This window comes from Passer domesticus, unplaced genomic scaffold (assembly GCF_036417665.1).
Source record: "Passer domesticus isolate bPasDom1 unplaced genomic scaffold, bPasDom1.hap1 HAP1_SCAFFOLD_351, whole genome shotgun sequence".
Classification (NCBI taxonomy): Eukaryota; Metazoa; Chordata; class Aves; order Passeriformes; family Passeridae; genus Passer; species Passer domesticus.
Genome location: NW_026990130.1, coordinates 1 through 19,106, shown reverse-complemented (window position 1 = coordinate 19,106; position 19,106 = coordinate 1). Strand labels below are relative to the sequence as shown.

Below are 19,106 nucleotides of genomic sequence, written 5' to 3'. Positions count from 1 at the left end.
CCATTGTGAGAGGAAAATAGGGGGGGACGGCGCGAAGAGACCCCCGAAATGGGGCTGGGGGAGGGGCAGAAAGACCCCAAAAATGGGTCTGGGGGAGGGGGGGCACCAGAACCCCCGAAATGAGTCTGGGGGCGGCACAGGAACCACAGAGACGCCGCGAGTGGGACCAAGAGCTTTTAAAAACATGGGTTGGGGGGGGGGGGGCTCCCAAGTGTCCGTCTGTCCGGGAGGGGGAGGGGCGGCCCCCAAAGCCCCTCCCCCCCTCAAAAAACACCCCCCCCCCCAAATTCAGGCACGTGAGGGGGAGGGGTGGGGGAGGGCCGTCAGAACCCATCCCCTCCCCCCTCCCCAAAATTCAATTCCCCCCCCCCCCTTCCCTCCCCCCGCCCCCCAAAAAAATGAGGGGGGGGCGCAGAGTCCGGCCCGGGGGTCCCGGGGGTCTCATCCCGGGGGTCTCATCCCGGGGGTCCCGGGGTCCCCTCGGTGCTGGCGTTGTCCCCGTGGGGGGAGGGGCGCCCCCGGCTGTGTCCCCCCAAGGTGGGGGAGGGGTCCGGGGGTCCCGTCCGGGGGTCCCGGGGGGTCCCCGGGGGGGGTCCCGGGGGTCCCGGGGGGCTCCGGGGTCACCACAGGCGGTGCTGGTGGAGGTTGCGGCTCAGCACGGAGCGAACGTCGGCCGTGAACCTGAATTTGAGGGAAAAACCCCAAAATGTGAGGGGAAAACGCAAAAATGTGAGGGGAAAAACACAAAATGTGAGGGGAAAATGCAAAAATGTGAGGGGAAAATGCAAAAATGTGAGGGGAGAACCCAAAGTGTGTGGGGGGGAACCCAAAATGTGAGGGGAAAACCCCAAAAATGTGAGGGGAAAATGCAAAAATGTGAGGGGAAAACCCCAAAAATGTGAGGGGAAAAACACAAAATGTGAGGGAAAAAAACCAAAATGTGAGGGGAAAAACACAAAAAATGTGAGGGGAAAAACACAAAAAATGTGAGGGGAAAAACACAAAAAATGTGAGGGGAAAACCCCAAAATGTGAGGGGAAAACCCCAAAAATGTGAGGGGAAAACCCCAAAATGTGAGGGGAAACCCCCAAAATCCTCCCCAGGACACCCCAAAATCCTCCCAAATCCCAAAAATTTCTCCAGGACCACCCGAATTTCCCCCAAATCCCCATAAAATCACCCCTAAATCTCCTCCAGGACCCCCCAAATGCCCCTCAAATCCCCCCAGGACCCCCAAATCCCCCCCCAAATCCCTCCAGAACCCCTCCAATTCCCCCCCAAATCCCTCCAGGACCCCCAAATCCCCCCCAAATCTCCCCCAAATCCCCTCCTGGACCCCCAAATCCCCCTCAAATCCCTCCCAAACCCCCCCAAATCCTCCAAAAATTCCCCCAAAATCCCCCGCAAATCCCTCCCAAATCCCCCCAAACCTCTCCAGAACCCCCTAAATCCTTCCAGGACCCCATAAATCTCCCCCAAATCGCCCCCAAATCGCCCCCAAATCCCCCTCAATTACCCCCCAGATCCCCTCCAGGACCCCCAAAACTCCTCCAAATCCCCTTCAAATGCCCCCCAAGACCCCCAAATCCCCCCCAGATCCCCTCCTGGACCCCTAAATCCCCCTCAAATTCCTCCCAAACCCCCGCAAATCCTCCCCAAATTCCCCCCAAACCGCCTCCAGGACCCCCAAAACCCCCCCAAAACCCCCCAAATCCCCTCCAGGACCCCCAAATCCCCCCCAGATCCCCCCAAATCCCCTCCAGGAGCCCCCAAATCCCCTCCAGGACCCCCAAATCCCCCCCTAAATCCCCTCCAGGAGCCCCCAAATCCCCTCCAGGACCCCCAAATCCCCCCCTAAATCCCCTCCAGGACCCCCAATTCCCCCCCAAATCCCCCTCAAATCCCCTCAGAACCCCCCAAGACCCCCAAATGCCCCCCAGATCCCCCCAGCCCACCTGAGCGCGTCCAGCATGGGCAGCAGGTTGAGCAGGGCCGTGTCCCCGGGGTCACTGAACCACGACTTGATGGGGATGGCGTTGTCTGGGGGGATTTGGGGGGGTTTTGGGGGGGTCCCTGGGGGATTTGGGGGGTCCTGGGGGGATTCTGGGGGGTCCTGGGTGGGATTTGGGGGAGATTTGGGGGTTTTTAGGGGAGGTTTTGGGGGTCCCCGGGGTCACTGAACCACGGCTTGATGGGGATGGCGTTGTCTGGGGGGATTTGGGGGGGTTTTGGGGGGTCCCCAGGGGATTTGGGGGGTCCTGGAGGGGTTTGGGAGGTCCTGGGTGGGATTTGGGGAATCCTGAGAGGATTTTGGGGGTCCTGAGGGAAATTTTGAGCTTCTGGGTGGGGTTTTGGGGGAACCTGGGAGAGGTTTGGGGGGTCCTGGGGGAGTTTGGGGGGTCCCCAGGGGATTTGGGGGGTCCTGGAGGGGTTTGGGGGGTCCCAGGTGGGATTTGGGGGAGATTTGGGGGTTTTTAGGGGAGGTTTTGGGGGTCTCTGGGGTCACTGAACCATAACTTGATGGGGATGGCGTTGTCTGGGGGGATTTGGGGGGTCCTGGAGAGGTTTTGGGGGGATCCTGAGGGGGTCCTGGGTGGGATTTGGGGGGGTCCTGGGGGGATTTTGGAGGTCCTGAGGGAAATTTTGAGCTTCTGGGTGGGATTTGGGGGAACCTGGGGGAGGTTTTGGGGGCCTTGGATGAGGTTTGGGGGGTCCTGGGGGAGTTTGGGGGGTCCCCAGGGGATTTGGGGGGTCCTGGAGGGGTTTTGGGGGTCCTGGGTGGGATTTGGGGGGGTCCTGAGAGGATTTTGGGGGTCCTGAGGGAAATTTTGAGCTTCTGGGTGGGATTTTGGGGGAACCTGGGGGAGGTTTTGGGGGTCTTGGTTGAGGTCTGGGGGGTCCTGGGGGAATTTTGGGGGTCCCCAGGGGATTTGGGGGGTCCTGGGGGAATTTTAGGGGGGATTTGGGGAGTTCTGGATGGGATTTGAGAGGATTTTTGGGGGAATTTCTGGGGATTTTGGGGCAACTTGAGCACGGGACTTTTGGGACATTTTGGGGATAATTTGGGACTATTTTTGGGGATATTTCTGGAACACTTTGGGAATTTTTGGGTACCTGGGAAGCTCTGACAGGCGCCAGGTGAGGTGCCCAGGGTGATGACGCTGGACAGACCCCGGGGGGGTTTGGGGTGGATTTTTGGGGCGATTTTGGGGAGTTTCAGAACAGGGATTTTTGGGATATTTTGGGACTATTTTTTGGGGCTAATTTAGGATATTTTGGGTACCTGGGAGACTCTGACAGGTGCCAGGGGAGGTGCCCAGGATGACGATGCTGGACAGACCCCGGGGGGGTTTGGGTTTGATTTGTGGAGTGATTTTTGGGGTGATTTTGGGAATTTCAGGACGGGGATTTCTGGAATGTTCCATAAACATTTTTGGGGCTATTTTGGCACTTTTTGGGTACCTGGGTGGCTGCGGTAGGCGCCCGGGGAGGCGCCCAGGATGACGACGCTGGACAGACCCCGGGGGGGTTTGGGGGGGATTTTTGGGTGATATTTGGGTGATTTTGGGGAGTTTCAGAACAGGGATTTTTGGGATATTTTAGGAATATTTTTTGGGGCTATTTTGGCACTTTTTGGGTACCTGGGTGGCTGCGGTAGGCGCCGGGGGAGTTGTCCAGGATGACGATGCTGGACAGGTCGCTGTGCACCACCGACAGGTCCTTGATGTAACTGCCCAGCTCCAGCGTGCAGTGCTGGGGGCGGGGCCGCGTCAGGGACACGCCCACCGCGCCCCGGACACGCCCACCCTGCCCAGGACACGCCCACTGCGCCGGGGACATGCCCACTGTGCCAGGGACACACCCACTGCTCTGGGGACACGCCCACCCTGCCCGGGACACGCCCACTGCTCTGGGGACACGCCCACCCTGCCCGGGACACGCCCACCACACGTGGGACACACCCAGGGACACGCCCACTGCTCTGGGGACACGCCCACCACACCTGGGACACGCCCAGGGACATGCCAAACACACCTGGGACACGCCCACCTCACCTGGGACACGCCCACTGCACCTGGGACACGCCCAGGGACACACCCAACACACCTGGGACATGCCCACTGTGCGTGGGACACGCCCACCCCACCTGGGACACGCCCACCATGCCTGGGACACGCCCACTGCACCTGAGACACGCCCAGAGCCATGCCCATCTTACCTGGACACATGCCTGGACACGCCCACCTCACCTGGACACACCCATGAACATGCCCGCTTCACCTGGACACACCCACTGTATGTGGGACACACCCAGGGCCACGCCCTCCTCACCTGGACACGCCCGCCTCACCTGGACACGCCCATGGACACGCCCACCTGACCTGGACACGCCCAATGTGTGGCTGATGATGAACCCAGTCCCTCACCTGTCCCAGTCTCACCTGCCCAGGTGTCTCTCACCTGTACCCCAGGTGTGTCTCACTGTCAGCACTAGTGGTGGCTGAGGCTGTCCCAGTGTTACCTGTCCCAGTGTTACCTGTGCAGGTGTGTCTACCCCAGGGTTACCTGCCCAGTGTCACCTGTCCCAGTGTTACCTGTCTCACCTGCCCAGGTGTGTCTCACCTGTCTCACCTGTACCCCAGGTGTGTGGCTCACCTGTCGGTAGTAGCGGCGGTTGAGGCTGTCCCAGTGTTACCTGTATCCCAGGGTTACCTGTCCCAGGGTTACCTGTCTCACCTGTACCCCAGGTGCTCTCACCTGTCGGCAGTAGTGGCGGTTGAGGCTGTCCCAGTGTTACCTGTTCCAGTGTCACCTGTCTCACCTGCCCAGGTGTGTGGCTCACCTGTCGGTAGTAGCGGCGGTTGAGGCTGTCCCCACACCTGTCCCAGTGTTACCTGTATCCCAGGGTTACCTGTGCAGGTGTGTCTCACCTGCCCAGCTGTGTGGCTCACCTGTCGGTAGTAGCGGCGGTTGAGGCTGTCCCAGTGTTACCTGTATCCCAGGGTTACCTGTCCCAGTGTTACCTGTCTCACCTGTACCCCAGGTGTGTCCCACCTGTCTCACCTGTACCCCAGGTGCTCTCACCTGTCAGTAGTAGCGGCGGTTGAGGCTGTCCCCACACCTGTCCCAGTGTTACCTGTATCCCAGGGTTACCTGTGCAGGTGTGTCTCACCTGTCTCACCTGCCCAGGTGTGTGGCTCACCTGTCGGTAGTAGCGGCGGTTGAGGCTGTCCCCACACCTGTCCCAGGGTTACCTGTATCCCAGGGTTACCTGTGCAGGTGTGTCTCACCTGCCCAGGTGTGTGGCTCACCTGTCGGTAGTAGCGGCGGTTGAGGATGCTGCGGTTGTTGTCCAGCTTGTCGGCCACGGCGCAGCCGTAGATCTCCATGCTGGCCGTGAACACCACCAGCTCGTACCACTGGCTCACCTGGGGAAATTGGGGGAAATTCACACGATTTTGGGAAAAATCAGGAATTTTAGGGAATTTTGGGGTGATTTGAGGGGATTTTGGCGGTCTCAGGTGGGATTTGGGGCCGTGGATCTCCATGCTGGCCGTGAGCACCACCAGCTCCTACCACTGGCTCACCTGGGGGAATTGGGCAAAATTCACGCGATTTTGGGAAAATTCACGAATTTTGGGGGAAATTCATGAATTTTGGGGTGTTTTGGGCGGATTTGAGGGGATTTTGGGGGTCTCAGGTGGGGTTTGTGGCCGTGGATCTCCATGCTGGCCGTGAACACCACCAGCTCGTACCACTGGCTCACCTGGGGAAATTGGGGAAAATTCATGGGATTTTGGGAAAATTCACGAATTTTAGGGAATTTTGGGGTGATTTGAGGGGATTTTGGAAGGTTTGGGGGGTCTCAGGTGGGATTTGGGGCCATGAACACTCCCAGCTCACCTGGATTGGGAATTTTGGAGATTTTTTGGGATTTTTTTGGATTTTGGAAGGGTTTAGAAGGAATTTGAGGACATTTTGGGGCGGATTTTGGGGTGAATTTGGGGCTTTTTGGGGTTCACTCACCACCTCCAGGAAGAAATCCACGTGGGGCCGTTTGTGCACGAAGAACCTCACGGGGTGTTTGTCGATCACCACCTGGGGGACCCCAAAATCAGCCCGGGACCCCAAAAATCCACCCCAAACCCCCCAAAATCAGCCCTGGGAACCCCAAAATTCCACCCCAAACCCCCCAAAATTCCACCCAAAACCCCCCAAAATCAGCCCTGGGAACCCAAAATCAGCCCTGGGACCCCCAAAATTCCACCCAAAACCCCCCAAAATCAGCCGTGGGACCCCAAAATCAGCCGTGGGACCCCAAAATTCCACCAAAGACCCCCAAAATCAGCCCCAGGACCCCAAAATTCCACCCCAAACCCCCCAAAATCAGCCTCAGGATCCCAAAATCAGCCCCAGGACCCCAAAATTCCACCAAAGACCCCCAAAATCAGCCCCAGGACACCAAAATCAGCCCCAGGGCCCCAAAAATCCACCCCGAACCCCCCAAAATCTCCCAAAGTCTCCCCAAAGTTCCCCAAATTCTCCAAAATCCCCCAAAAAACCTCAGTGAAGTGCCTAAAAACTTCCCTCAAATCCCCACAAACTGCCCCAAATCCCTTCCAAACCCCTCAAATTCTTCCCAAAATCACCCAAATTCCCCCCAAATCCCCCCAGACCTTGAGGATGAAGTCGGGGGGGGTCCCGGGCCGCACCGTGGGCCTTATGACACCCAAAAAACCCCCAAAAAACCAAAAAAACTCCCCCAAAACTGCCCAAAAACTCCCAAACCCCCCAAAATTCCCAAAATCTTGCCCAAAATGCCCCAAAATTGCGGAATTTGGCCCCAGACCTTGAGGATGAAGTCGGGGGGGGTCCCGGGCCGCACCGTGGGCCTCAGGATGCCCCAAAAACACCCAAAAAAACCCCAAAAACTCCCCAAAAACTGCCCCAAATCCCTCCCAAATCCCCCAAAATGCCCCAAAATTGTGGAATTTTCCCCCAAATCGCACCAGACCTTGAGGATGAAGTCGGGGGGGGTCCCGGGCCGCACCGTGGGCCGCAGGACGCCGTCGTGGTGGGAGTGGATCAGGGTCTCGTCCAGGTCCAGCACCAGGATCTTCCTCTTCACCTGGTCTGGGGCAAAATCCCCCAAATTTGGGCAAAATCGGGGAATTTCGGGCAGAATTCGGGGGTTTGAGGAGGAAATGTGGAGATCTGAGGGCAGAATTTGGGGGTTTGGGGGGGAAATTTGGGGATTTGGGGGCAAAATTTGGGGGTTTGGGGCAAAATTTGGGGGTTTAGGGGCAGAATTTGGGGGTTTGGGGAGAAAATTTGGGGTTTTGGGGGCAAATTTGGGGATTTGGGGGCAAAATTTGGGGGTTTGGGGTAAAAATTTGGGGATTTAGGAGCAAAATTTGCGTGTTCGGGAGAAAATCTGGCGATTTGGGGGGAAAATTTTGGGGGTTGAACTCGTTTTCTCTTAATTTTGGGATTTCCCACACCAAATTTTGGATTTCCCAGCCGAATTTTGAGATTCTGTCATGAATTTTGGGGTTCTGTCCTCAAATTTTGCATTTTTCACCCAAATGTTGGGGTTTTCTCCCCAGTGTTGGGGTTTCCTCACCAGTTCTGGGATTTCCCACCCCAAATTTTGGGTGTTTCTCCCCAATTTTGGGATTTGCCACCCCAAATTTTGGGGTTTTCTGCCCAGTTTTGGGTGTTTCTCCCCAGGTTTGGGGTTTCCTCCCCAATTTTTGGTTCTTTCTGCCCAGTTTTTGGGTTTCCCACCCCAACTTTTGGGTTTTTCTGCCCAGTTTCGGGTGTTTCTCCCCAATTTTGGGATTTGCCATTCCAAATTTTGGGTGTTTCTCCCCAATTTTGGGACTTCCCCCCCAGTTTTGGGTTTTCCTCCTCAATTTTGGGGTTTTCTCCCCAGTTCTGGGATTTCCCACACCAATTTTGGGATTTTCTCACCAGTTTTGGGGTTTTCCACCCATTTTGGGTTTTTCTCCCCAATTTTGGGATTTCCCACACCAAATTTTGGTTTTTTTCTCCACACTTTTGGGGTTTCCTCCCCAGTTTTGGGATCTCCCACCCCAAATTTTGGGTCTTCCTCCCCAATTTTGGGATTTCCCACCCCAATTTTGGGTTTTTCTCCCCAGTTTTGGGGTTTTCCACCCAAGTTTTGGTTCTTTCTGCCCAGTTTTTTGGTTTCCCACCCCAACTTTTGGGTTTTTCTGCCCAGTTTTGGGTGTTTCTCCCCAATTTTGGGATTTTCTCCCCAATTTTGGGTTTTTCTGCCCAGTTTTGGGGTTTTCCACCCAAGTTTTGCGTTTTTCTCCCTAGTTTGGGGATTTCCCATCCCAAATTTTGGGGTTTTCTCACCAGTTTGGTGATTTCCCACCCCAATTTTGGGGTTTTCTCTCCAATTTTGGGATTTTTCTCCTCAGTTCTGGGTTTTTCTCCCCAGTTCTGGGATTTCCCACCCCAAATTTTGGGATTTCCTCCCCGACTTTGGGGTTTTGGACTCACTCAGGCGGTTCCTGGAGATGGGGGACAGGGGCAGCACGTCGTAGCGCACGGTCTGGTACTGGATCACCTGGCAAACCCCAAATTTGGGGGACCCCAACATTCGGGAATCCCCAAATTCCATCAGGGAGAGCCCAAAAATCCTCCCCCCAAAAAAAACCCCAAAATTTCGGAGCTTCCTGAGCCCCCCCAGGGGATTTTTGGGAGGGAAAAACCCCCAAAAATGGGGTCGGAACCCCCAAAATTCACCCCAAAACCCTAAAAATTCTCTGACATTTCATCAAAATCAAAAAAAAATCCCAAAAATTTCCCCAAAATCCCTCAAAAATCTCCTCACAATCCACCCAAATTCCATCAAAACCCCCTCAAAACCTCTTTAAATTCCACAAAACGCCCAAATTTGTCCCAAATTTCCCCAAATTTTCACCAATTCCACCCAAAATTCCACAAAAACGCCTCAAAATTCCCCAAAATCCCCCTGGGGACCCCAAAAATTCTCCCCAAATTCCCTGAAATGTCCCAAAAGTCCCAAAAAATTCCCCCAAATCCCTAAAAATCCCCCCAAAACTCCATCGAAATTCCCCTAAACCCCCCCAGAAATCCCTCAGGACTCCCAAATTCCCCAAAAATTCCCAGAAATGTCATAAAAGCCCCCCAAAATTCCCCCAAATACCTCAAAAATTCCCAAAAAGTTTCCCCAAAGTTCTCAGAAATCCCCCCAAATCCCTCAAAAAAATCCCAAAATTCCCAGAAATTTCCTCAAATCCCCCAGAATTCCCAAAATTCCAAAAAAATTCCCTGAATTTCCCCCAAAAATCCCTAAAATTCCCCCAAAATACCGAAAAATTCTCTCAGAGTCCCCCAAAACTTCCAGAAATTCCCAAAAAATCTCCCCAAAATTCACAGAAATTCCCCCAAAATTCCCTGAAATTCCCCAAAAAGTTCCCAAATCCCTCAAAAATTCCCAGAAATCCCCAAAAAATTCTCCCAGATTCCCCCGAAATTTCCAGGAATTCCCAAAAATCCCTCCAAAATTGCCAAAAATTCCCCCCAAAATCCCAAAATTCCCCCAAAAATCCCAAAGGTTCCCCAAAAATTCCCCAAAATTCCCCCCAAAAGTTCCCAGAAATGTCCCAAATTCCCCAGGAATTCCCATAAATTCCCAAAATTCCCCCAAATTTCCTGGGAATTCCCAGGTTTCCATTCCGGGGCCCTCCCGGCCCCTCCCCCATCCCAAAATAGCCCCGGCCCCTCCCCCACCCCCCCCCCGTGACCCCCCCGGGCCGGATTCAACCTTGAGCCGCCGGGAAATTCCCAAAATCCCAAATTTCCCCCCAAAATCCTCCCAAAAAAAGCCAAAGTTGCCCTGAAATGACCCCAGGAGAGCCCAAAATTCCCCAAAAATTCAAAAATTCCCCCCAAAAAATCAAAAATTCCCCCCAAAAAATCAAAAGTTTCCCAAAAAATCAAGAATTCTCCCAAAAAATCAAAAATTCCCCCCAAAAAATCCCCCACGGGACCCCCCGAGCCTCAAACGGCCCAAATTTATCCAAAATAGCCCAAAATATCCTGAGTTTATCAAAAAATATCCCAGATTTATCCCAAAATATCCTCAATTTATCAAAAACATCCTGAATTTATCCAAAATATCCTGAATTCATCCCAAAATATCCTGAACTTACCCCTAAAATTCCCAAATTTATCCAAAGTATCTTGAATTTATTTAAAAAATCCCTAATTTATCCAAAATACCCCAAATTTATCCCAAAATAGCTCAAGTTTATCCAAAATATCCTGAATTTCTCCCAAAAAATCCCAAATTTATCCCAAAATAATCCTAAATTTATCCAAAATATTCCTGATTTACCTCAAAATACCCCAAATTTAGCCAAAACAGCCCAAATTTATCTCAAAAAACCTCTGAATTTATCCCAAAATATCCCAAATTTTCCACCCAAAACTGCCTGGAAATTCCCCCAAACTTCTGCAAAAATTCCCTAAAAAACACCAAGAATTCCCAAAAAACGCCCAAAATTCCCAGAAAACTCCAAAGATTCCCCAAAATTTGCCCCAAATATTCCCTCAGAATCCCCAAGCCCCGGGAAATTCCAAAAAAAATCCTAAAATTTGTTTTCAAAACCCCCAAAATTCCCCAAAACTCCCCCAAAAAATCCAAAATCGAAATATAAATACAGCAAAATTCCTAAAAAAAAACCAAAAAAAATTTTAAAACCTCAAAAGTTCCAACACAGTTCCCAAAATTCCCTCAAAATTCCCCAAAAACTCCCAAAATATTCCCAAATCCCCTAAAAAAATTAAGAAAATCTTGAAAAATCCTCCCCATTTCCCTAAAATTTCCCCCAAAAAAATCCCAAAATTCACCCAAATTCCCCCATAATTCCCAAAAATTCCCCAAAAATTCCCAAATTCCCCCCAAATTCTCCAAAAATTCCAAAAAAATTCCTAAAATTCTCCCAAATCTCCCCAAAATTCAAAAAAATTCCAGGAAATTCCCAAATTCCCCCAAAATCCTCCCAAAAATCCTCCAAATTCCCCCAAAATGCCCCAAATTCCCCCCAAAAAATTCCCAAAATTCCCCCAAAAATCCCGAAAAAATTTTAAAAAATTTCTAAATTCCCCCAAAATTCCCCCAAAATTCCCCCAAAATTCTCAAAATTTCCCCCAAAATTCCCAAAATTCAAAAAAAATCCCCCAAAACCTCCCCGGAAATTCCCGCTTTCCTCCCTCCGGTGCCCCTCGGTCCCTCCTGGTGCCTCTCCCGTTATCCCGGTCCCGTTCCCGTTCCCGTTATCCCGGTCCCATCCCGTTCCCGTTATCCCGGTCCTGTCCCGTTCCCGCTATCCCCGTTCCCGTTCCCGTTATCCCGGTCCTGTCCCGTTCCCGTTATCCCGGTTCTGTCCCGGCCCCGTTCCCGTTATGTCGGTTCCATTCCCAGTCCCGTTCCCGTTATCCCACTTCTGTTCCTGATCCCGTTCCTGTTATCCCGCTCCCGTTCGCGCTGCATTCCCGTTATCCCGGCCCCGTTCCTGATCCCGTTCCCGTTATCTCGGTTCTCTCCCAGTCCCATTCCCGTTATCCCGCTCCCGTTCCCGGTCCCGTTCCCGTTATCCCGGTTCCATTCCTGATCCCACTCCCATTATCCTGGTCCCGTTCCTCATCCCGTTCCCATTATCCCGGTTCTGTCCCGGCCCCGTTCCCGTTATGTCGGTTCCATTCCCAGTCCCGTTCCCGTTATCCCACTTCTGTTCCTGATCCCGTTCCTGTTATCCCGCTCCCGTTCGCGCTGCATTCCCGTTATCCCGGCCCCGTTCCTGATCCCGTTCCCGTTATCTCGGTTCTCTCCCAGTCCCATTCCCGTTATCCCGCTCCCGTTCCCGGTCCCGTTCCCGTTACCCCCGGTTCCATTCCTGATCCCACTCCCGTTATCCCAGCCCCGTTCCCGGTCCCGTTCCCGTTCTCCCGGTCCTGTCCCGGTTCCCCTCTCTGCTCCCGTTCCCGTTCCCCCCGGTACTGCTCTCCTTCCACTCCCAGCTCCCCCGCTCTGTTCCCGTTATCCCGGTTCTGTCCCGGTCCCACTCCCGTTATCCCACTCCCGTTCCCGCTGCATTCCCGTTACCCCGGCCCCGTTCCCGTTACCCCGGCCCTGTTCCTGGTCCCACTCCCGTTATCCCGGTTCTGTCCCGGTCCCCTTCCCGTTGTCCCAGTCGCATTCCCGTTATCCCGGTTCCATTCCTGGCCCCGTTCCCGTTACCCCGGTTCCATTTCCCATCTCGCTCCCGTTACCCCGGTTCTGTCCCAGTCCATTCCCGTTATCCCCGGTTCTGTCCCAGTCCCGTTCCCGTTATCCCGGTTACGCTCCCGCTCCCTCCCCGTTATCCCCTCTCCGTTCCCGTTACCCTCTCCCTGTCCCCGCTCCCTTCCCGTTAATCCTCCTCCGTCCCCGTTAACCCCACCCCGTTCCCGCTCTCCCCGCTCGGTTCCCGTTACTCCCGGTCCCGGTCCCGTTCCATTCCCGTTAATCCCGTTCCATTCCCGTTATCCCCTCTCCGTTCCTGTTAATCCCGGTCCCGTTCCATTCCCGTTATCCCGGTCCCTCCCCGTTCCCCCCGCTCGGTTCCGGTTAATCCCGGTGCCGGTGCCCGCTGCCCGGTGGCGGTGCCGGTACTCACGGTGCGGACCTGCCTCCGCAGCAGGTAGAGCACGAAGCTCCAGAGTTTGGCGGCGAAGGCCACGAAGGAGCGGAGGCCGAGCAGGCACTGGCTCCGCATCATCCCGGTACCGGCGCCGGTACCGGCCCCGGCCGCCCCGCGCCCCAGCTCCGCCAGCTTCGCCGCGGCCCCGCCGCCGCCGCTGCGGCCCCCCCCGGCCAGGGAGGCGCTGCCGGGGGCGGCCCCGGGCGCGCTCGGGGGCTCCGGGCCCTCACCGGGGCTCCGCCGCGGCCGCCGCCATGGCCGCCATCGCCCCGGGGCACTTCCGGCAGCAGCGCTTCCGGGGCACGCACGGGGGACGGGGCTACGCACGAGGGAGGCGTGGCCACAGTACCATGTGCATGAATGGAGGGGGCGGAGCTTAAATGAGGAGAATGGAAGGGGTGGGGCTGAGGGGCGGGGCTATGTAAATGAGCGGCGCGGTCGCGTTGCTATAGCGAGCGGACAGTGATTGACAGCGCCGTTATGGAAATGAAGGGGGCGTGGCTTGTGCCGTTGGGAGCAGTTCGGGCTGACATGATTGACAGCGCGTATGTAAATTAGGGGCGTGGTTTCTGCCGTTGGGATCGGCTCAGGCTGAAATGATTGACAGCGTGTATGTAAATTAGGGGCGGGGTTTCTGCTACTGGAATGAATGCACGGGAGAGATTGACCGGTCGCTTATGCAAATTAAGGGGCGTGGTTTTCATTATTAAAGATAATTAATGTCAAATAGTTATGATTGAATTATGTAAATAAGGGGCGTGGCTTACCAAAAGGGTCACAGCCAACTTCTTCTTTTATGCAAATTTATGTAAATGAAGGGGAGCAACAGTGTGGACCACAGATATTTCACTTATGCAAATTAAGGGGCGTGGTTCCTACTGTAAAACACGTGGTTTGTTATATTTAAATGAGAGGCGTGGTCTCCTCTTGAAGCCCCGCCCACCTCCCAACCCCCTGAGGGCCCCACCCCCAAAATTGGGGATTTTTCCCCCCAAAAATTTGGGATTTCCCCTCCCAAAGTCTGAGGTTTTCCCGCCAAAAATTGGGGATTTCCCGCCTAAACCTGGGGGATCCCCCACCCAAAATCTGAGGATTTTTTTTCCCCTAAAATTGGTATTTGTTCCCCAAAATTTGGGATTTGTCTTTCCCTAAATTTGGGATTTTTCTCCCCCTAAAATTGGGAATTTTTTCCCCCAAACTTTGGGATTTTTTTCTTCTAAAATTGGGATTTTTTTGCCCTAAAATTGGGATTTTTTTCCCCCCAAAAAATCTGGGATTTTCACCCCTAAATTTGGGATTTTTTTCCCCCTAAATTTGGGATTTTTTTCCCCAAACTTTGGGATTTTCACCACTAAAATTGGGATTTTTTTTCCCCTAAAATTGGGAATTTTTTCCCCCAAAACTTTGGGATTCTGTTTCCCTAAAATTGGGAAATTTTTTTCCCCCTAAATTTGGGAATTTTTTTGCCCTACATTTGGAATTTTTCCCCCCAAATTTTGGGATTTTGCCCCGAAAGGACCAGGGCGGGTGGGGGAGGGGCAGCTCCTTTATTCGGGTCCCGTTTTTGGGGCTTTTCCCCCCAAATTTGGGGCTCCCGGGGGGGGTCACAGCTCCAGGTCCTCGTCGGGGTCCTCGGGGTCCTCGGGGGGCGCCTCGGGCTCCAGCCTGGGGGAATTTGGGGCAAATTCGGGGGATTTTGGGAAAATTGAGGGAAAATTGAGGGATTTTGGGAAAAAATTGGAATTTTGGGGGGAAATTTGGGGATTTTAGGGAAAATTTGGAGAATCTGGGGGAAAATTGGGGAATTTAGGAAATTTGGGAGGAAATTTGGGAGATTTTAGGAAAATTTGGGGAGTTTTGGGGGAAATTGGGGGATTTTGGGAAAAAAAAAGGGAATTTTGGGGCGAAATTTGGGGAATTTTGGGGAAATTTGGACAGTTTTGGGGGAAAATTTGGGAATTTTAGGGAAAATTTGGAGAATCTGGGGAAAAATTGGGGAATTTGAGGAAAATTTGGGAGGAAAATTTGGGGAGTTTAGGGGGAAAATTGGGGGATTTGGGGAAAATTTGGGAGATTTTGGAGGAAATTCAGGGAATTTTGGGAAAAATTGGGGGGTTGGAGGGAATTTGGGGGAATTTGGGGCGATTTTTAAGGATTTGAGGAATTCCAAAGATTTTTTGGGGGTTTTGGGGTAAATTTTTGGGGGATTTTGGGGCAATTTTGGGGGGATTTTGGGGTAAATTTTGGGGGGATTTTTAGCAATTTTTTGGGTTTTTAAAGGGGATTTTGGGGGAATTTTGGAGTTTTTTTGGGAGGAATTTTAGGGGTTTTTTTTGGCAGATTTTGGGGGGATTTTTAGCAAATTTTTGGTGTTTTTTAAGGGGGTTTTTGGTGAGTTTTGGGAGGAATTTTAGGGCTTTTTTGGGGGGATTTCAGCCAATTTTTGGGGAGTTTTGGGGGGAACTGGGGGAGGAACTTTAGGGGGATTTGGGGAGGAATTTCAGGGTTTTTTTCAGTGGAATTTTGGGGTGATTTTGGGGGGATTTGAGCAATTTTTGGGCTTTTTTAAAGGGATTTTGGGGGGGATGTTGAGGGGTTTTTGGGAGGGATTTCAGGGTTTTTTTGGTGGATTTTGGGGAGGATTTTTAGCAAATTTTCGGGGTTTTTTAAGGGGATTTTGGGGGGGTTTTTGGGAGGAATTTTAGGGGGATTTGGGGAGGAATTCCAGGGATTTTTCAGTGGATTTTTGGGGTGATTTTGGGGGGATTTGGGGTCCCCAGACTCACTGGGCAGGTACGGGGGGGTCAGGGCCGCCCTCGCCCCCCGCTCGGCCCCCGACAGCCCCAGGCGGAAGGTCACGGGGGTCCACCCCCAAATTTGGGGAGTTTTGGGGCTTTTTGGGCTCTCCCCAATTTGGGGAGGGGTCCCCAAGGGTCGGGGGGGGGTCGGGCTGGGGGGGCCCCCCCAAGGAACCGTCGGGGAGGAGGGTGAGGGTCTCCTGGGGGGGAGGGGAGAGGATGAAAGACCCCAAAATTCACCCCAAACTCACCACAAAATCAGCTCAAAACCCACCCCAAAATCACCTCAAATTGCCCCAAAATTCACCCCAAAATCACCACAAAATCAACACAAAATTCACCCCAAATTTCTCCCAAAATTCATCCCAAAATTGCCTCAAAATCAGCCCAAATTTGACCCCAAAAATACCCAAAATTCTCCCAAAATCTAACCCCAAAAACAAGCTCAAAATCCATCCCAAAATTACCTCAAATTGCCCCAAAATTCACCCCTAAAATTCACCCTAAAAATATCCCAAAATCCCCACAAAATCCCCCCAGGACCCCCAAAATCCCCCCAGGACCCCCCAAAATCCCCCCAGGACCCCCCCAAAATCCCCCTAAAATCCCCCCAGGACCCCCCCAAAATCCCCCCAGGACCCCCCAAAATTCCCCCAGGACCCCCCAAAATCCCCCCAGGACCCCCAAAAATCCCCCCAGGACCCCCCAAAATCCCTTCAGGACCCCCAAAATCCCCCAGGACCCCCCAAAATCCCTTCAGGACCCCCCAAAATCCCCCCAGGACCCCCAAATCCCCCCAGCCCCCCCCACCTGGAGGGGTCCCCCCCCTTTCTGGGGGTCCCCTGAGCAGCCTCAGCCTCCGGGGGGCTCCGGGGGTCTCGGGGGGCCCCCCCAGGATCAGCTGGGCCCGGGCGAGACCCCCGAGAGCCCCCAAAACTGGGGGGGGGTGCAGGTCCTGGTGCAGCAGCGCCACAATTCGGGGAGGGGGCTCTGGGAGGGGGCATTGGGGACCCCCAAAACCCCAAAAATTTGGTCAAAATTCCTTAAAATCGCCTAAAAAAAACCCTCAAGACCCCCAAAATCCTCCCAACCCACCCAGAATCTCCCCAAAATTTTCCAGGATCTTCCTAACCCTCCCTAAATCCCCCAAAATTCCCCCCAAATCCCCAAAATTGCTGCCAAATCCCCACAAAAATCACCCAAATCCCCCCAAACTGCCCCAAAATCCCCCCAAAATCCCCCAAATCCCCCCAAATCCCCCAAATTTCCCCAAACCCTCCCCAAACCTCCCAAATCACCCCCCAAATACCCCCAAACCTTCCCCAGACCCCCCAAACCTCCCCAAACTTCCCCAAATCCCCCCCAAAATCCCCAAATTTCCTCCCAAATCCCCTCAATCTCCCCAAAGCCCCCTCAAACCCACCCAAATCCCCCCAATTTCCCCCCAAAATCCCCAAATCCCCCAATCCCCCCCCCCCAAACCTCCCCCAAATCCCCCCCAAAATCCCTATCAAACGCCCCCAAACCCCCCAAATCCCCCCAAATTTCCCCCAAATCTCCCTCAAACCCCCCCAAATCCCCCCTAAATCCCCCCCAAATTTCCCCAAATCCCCCCCAAAACCCCCCCAAATCCCCCCTAAATCCCCCCAAATTTCCCCCAAACCCCCCAAAACCCCCCCAAATCCCCCCTAAATCCCCCCAAATTTCCCCAAACCCCCCAAATCTCCCCCAAATCTCCCCCAAATCCCCCCCAAATCGCCCCCAAATTTCCCCAAACCCCCCCAAAATCCCATCAAACCCCCCTAAATCCCCCCAAATTTCCCCAAACCCCCCCAAACCCCCAAATCTCCCCCAAATCCCCCCCAAATCTCCCCCAAATCGCCCCCAAATTTCCCCAAACCCCCCCAAAATCCCCCCCAAAATTCCCCCCAAGCCCCCTCACCGTGGGGGGGAGCCCCCCCCAGCAGCGCCCCCAGCCCGCGGCAGAGGCGGGGAGGGGCTCCCGCAGCAGGGCCCAGCTCAGCGAGTCCAGCACGAGGGTCCGGGACCCCCCCGGGGGGCGGGGCAGCCCCCCCAGCGCCCCCCCCAGGAGCCCCCCCGGGCCCGGGGGCGCCCGGCCCAGCCAGCCCAGGGGGTCCCCGAAAAGGTCCCGGAAGTGCAGCCTGGAAATTGGGGGGGGTTTGGGGATTTTGGGGGGGATTTGGGGGAGTTTGGGGGGGAAATTGGGGGATTTTGGGGGGGTTTGGGGGGTTTTTGGGGGAAATTGGGGGATTTTAGGGGGGAAATTGGGAGGGTTTGGGGGGTTTAGGGGGGATTTGGGGGAAATTTGGGGATTTTGGGGGAAATTGGGGGATTTTGGGGGGGAATTGGGGGGATTTGGGGATTTTTGGGGGATTTTGGGGGGGATTTGGGGGGAAATTGGGGGGGTTTTTGGGATTTGGGGATTTTAGGGGGGAAATTGGGGGGGGTTGGGGGAAATTGGGGGGAAATTGGGGGGGGTTGGGGGAAATTTAGGGATTTTGGGGGGGATTTGGGGGAAATTGGGGGGGATTTGGGGATTTAGGGGGATGTTGGGGGGGGTTGGGGGGATTTGGGGGGGAAATTGGGGGATTTTGGGGGGGACTTGGGGATTTTGGGGGGGATTTTGGGATTTTAGGGGGGGAAATTGGGGGGGTTTGGGGGAAATTGGGGGATTTTGGGGGAAATTGGGGGGGATTTGGGGATTTTTGGGGGAAATTGGGGGGATTTGGGGGAAATTGGGGGATTTTGGGGGAAATTGGGGGGATTTGGGGGAAATTGGGGGGATTTTGGGGGGATTTGGGGATTTTTGGGGGAAATTGGGGGGGTTTGGGGAAAATTGGGGGGAAATTGGGGGGGTTTTGGGGGAAATTTAAGGGATTTTGGGGGGGATTTGGGGGGAAATTGGGGGGATTTTGGGGAAATTGGGGGGATTTGGGGGAAATTGGGGATTTTTGGGGGGGGTTGGGGGGGATTTGGGGATTTTAGGGGGGGAAATTGGGGGGGATTTGGGAGAAATTTGGGGAATTTGGGGGGATTTGGGGGAAATTTTTGTGTTTTCAAGTGGTTTTTCGGGGTATTTGATGGTGTTTTGGGGGTTTTAGGGTGTTTTTAGGGAGTTTTTTGCCCCCCACTCACCGTTCCCTGACCAGGGGGCTCAGCCCCTCCTGGAACTGCTCCCGTGGCACCTCCAGCAGCACCACGAGCACCTGCTCGGCCCTGGGGGGGTTCGGGGGGCTCGCAGCCCTTCGGGACCCCCAAAAACCACCCCAAAAACTCCCCCAACACCCCTAAAACCCCAAAAACACCCCAAAAACCACCCCAAAACCACCCCAAAAACCCCTAAAAACCACCACAAAACCCCCAGAAATCCCCCAAAACCACCCCAAAAACCTCCCAAACCCCCCTAAAATCCCTAAAACCACCCCAAACCCCCCCAAAACCCCCAGAAACCCCCAAAAACCACCCCAAAACCACCCCAAAAACTCCCCCAACACCCTTAAAACCCCAAAAAGCACCCCAAAAATCCCCAAAACCACCCCAGAAA

General features: G+C 54.1%; 1 protein-coding gene and 1 long non-coding RNA gene across 4 annotated transcripts; both read right to left on the bottom strand.

Annotated features, from left to right (window-relative positions):
* Positions 1–371: 371 nt before the first annotated feature.
* On the bottom strand, positions 372–13,029 carry CTDNEP1 (CTD nuclear envelope phosphatase 1). 2 transcript variants are annotated; one of them, XR_010354773.1, is made up of 8 exons: positions 12,720–13,029; positions 8,533–8,599; positions 7,016–7,129; positions 6,028–6,099; positions 5,313–5,429; positions 3,642–3,753; positions 1,956–2,040; positions 372–681 (listed from the first exon to the last, which is right to left on the bottom strand). XR_010354773.1 is itself a non-coding variant. In XM_064406634.1 (8 exons), the coding sequence occupies exons 1-8, from the start codon at positions 12,819–12,821 to the stop codon at positions 621–623; spliced, it is 735 nt and encodes a 244-aa protein (XP_064262704.1). In that variant the 5' UTR covers positions 12,822–13,027; the 3' UTR covers positions 374–620. The 2 variants fall into 2 exon arrangements, 1 of the variants encoding a protein (XP_064262704.1); XM_064406634.1 differs by having other exon boundaries at positions 374–681; positions 7,016–7,134; positions 12,720–13,027.
* A 1,242-nt stretch (positions 13,030–14,271) lies between these two features.
* On the bottom strand, positions 14,272–18,782 carry LOC135292424 (uncharacterized). Of its 2 annotated transcripts, none has more exons than XR_010354771.1 (4): positions 18,698–18,782; positions 17,484–17,703; positions 16,352–16,531; positions 14,272–14,408 (listed from the first exon to the last, which is right to left on the bottom strand). It is a non-coding gene; the product is annotated as an uncharacterized LOC135292424 (long non-coding RNA). The 2 variants fall into 2 exon arrangements; XR_010354770.1 differs by lacking the exon at positions 14,272–14,408 and adding an exon at positions 15,535–15,741.
* Between the last annotated feature and the right edge of the window lie 324 nt (positions 18,783–19,106).

Excerpts from the sequence above, each read along its gene's own strand:
- CTDNEP1 (XM_064406634.1), bottom strand. The coding sequence starts at position 12,821 with ATGATGCGGAGCCAGTGCCTGCTCGGCCTCCGCTCCTTCGTGGCCTTC. Across the intron at positions 8,600-12,719 it reads TGCGGAGGCAGGTCCGCACC|GTGATCCAGTACCAGACCGT; the intron begins GTGAGTACCGGC and ends GGGGTTTGCCAG. Across the intron at positions 5,430-6,027 it reads TGGATTTCTTCCTGGAGGTG|GTGAGCCAGTGGTACGAGCT; the intron begins GTGAGTGAACCC and ends CAATTTCCCCAG.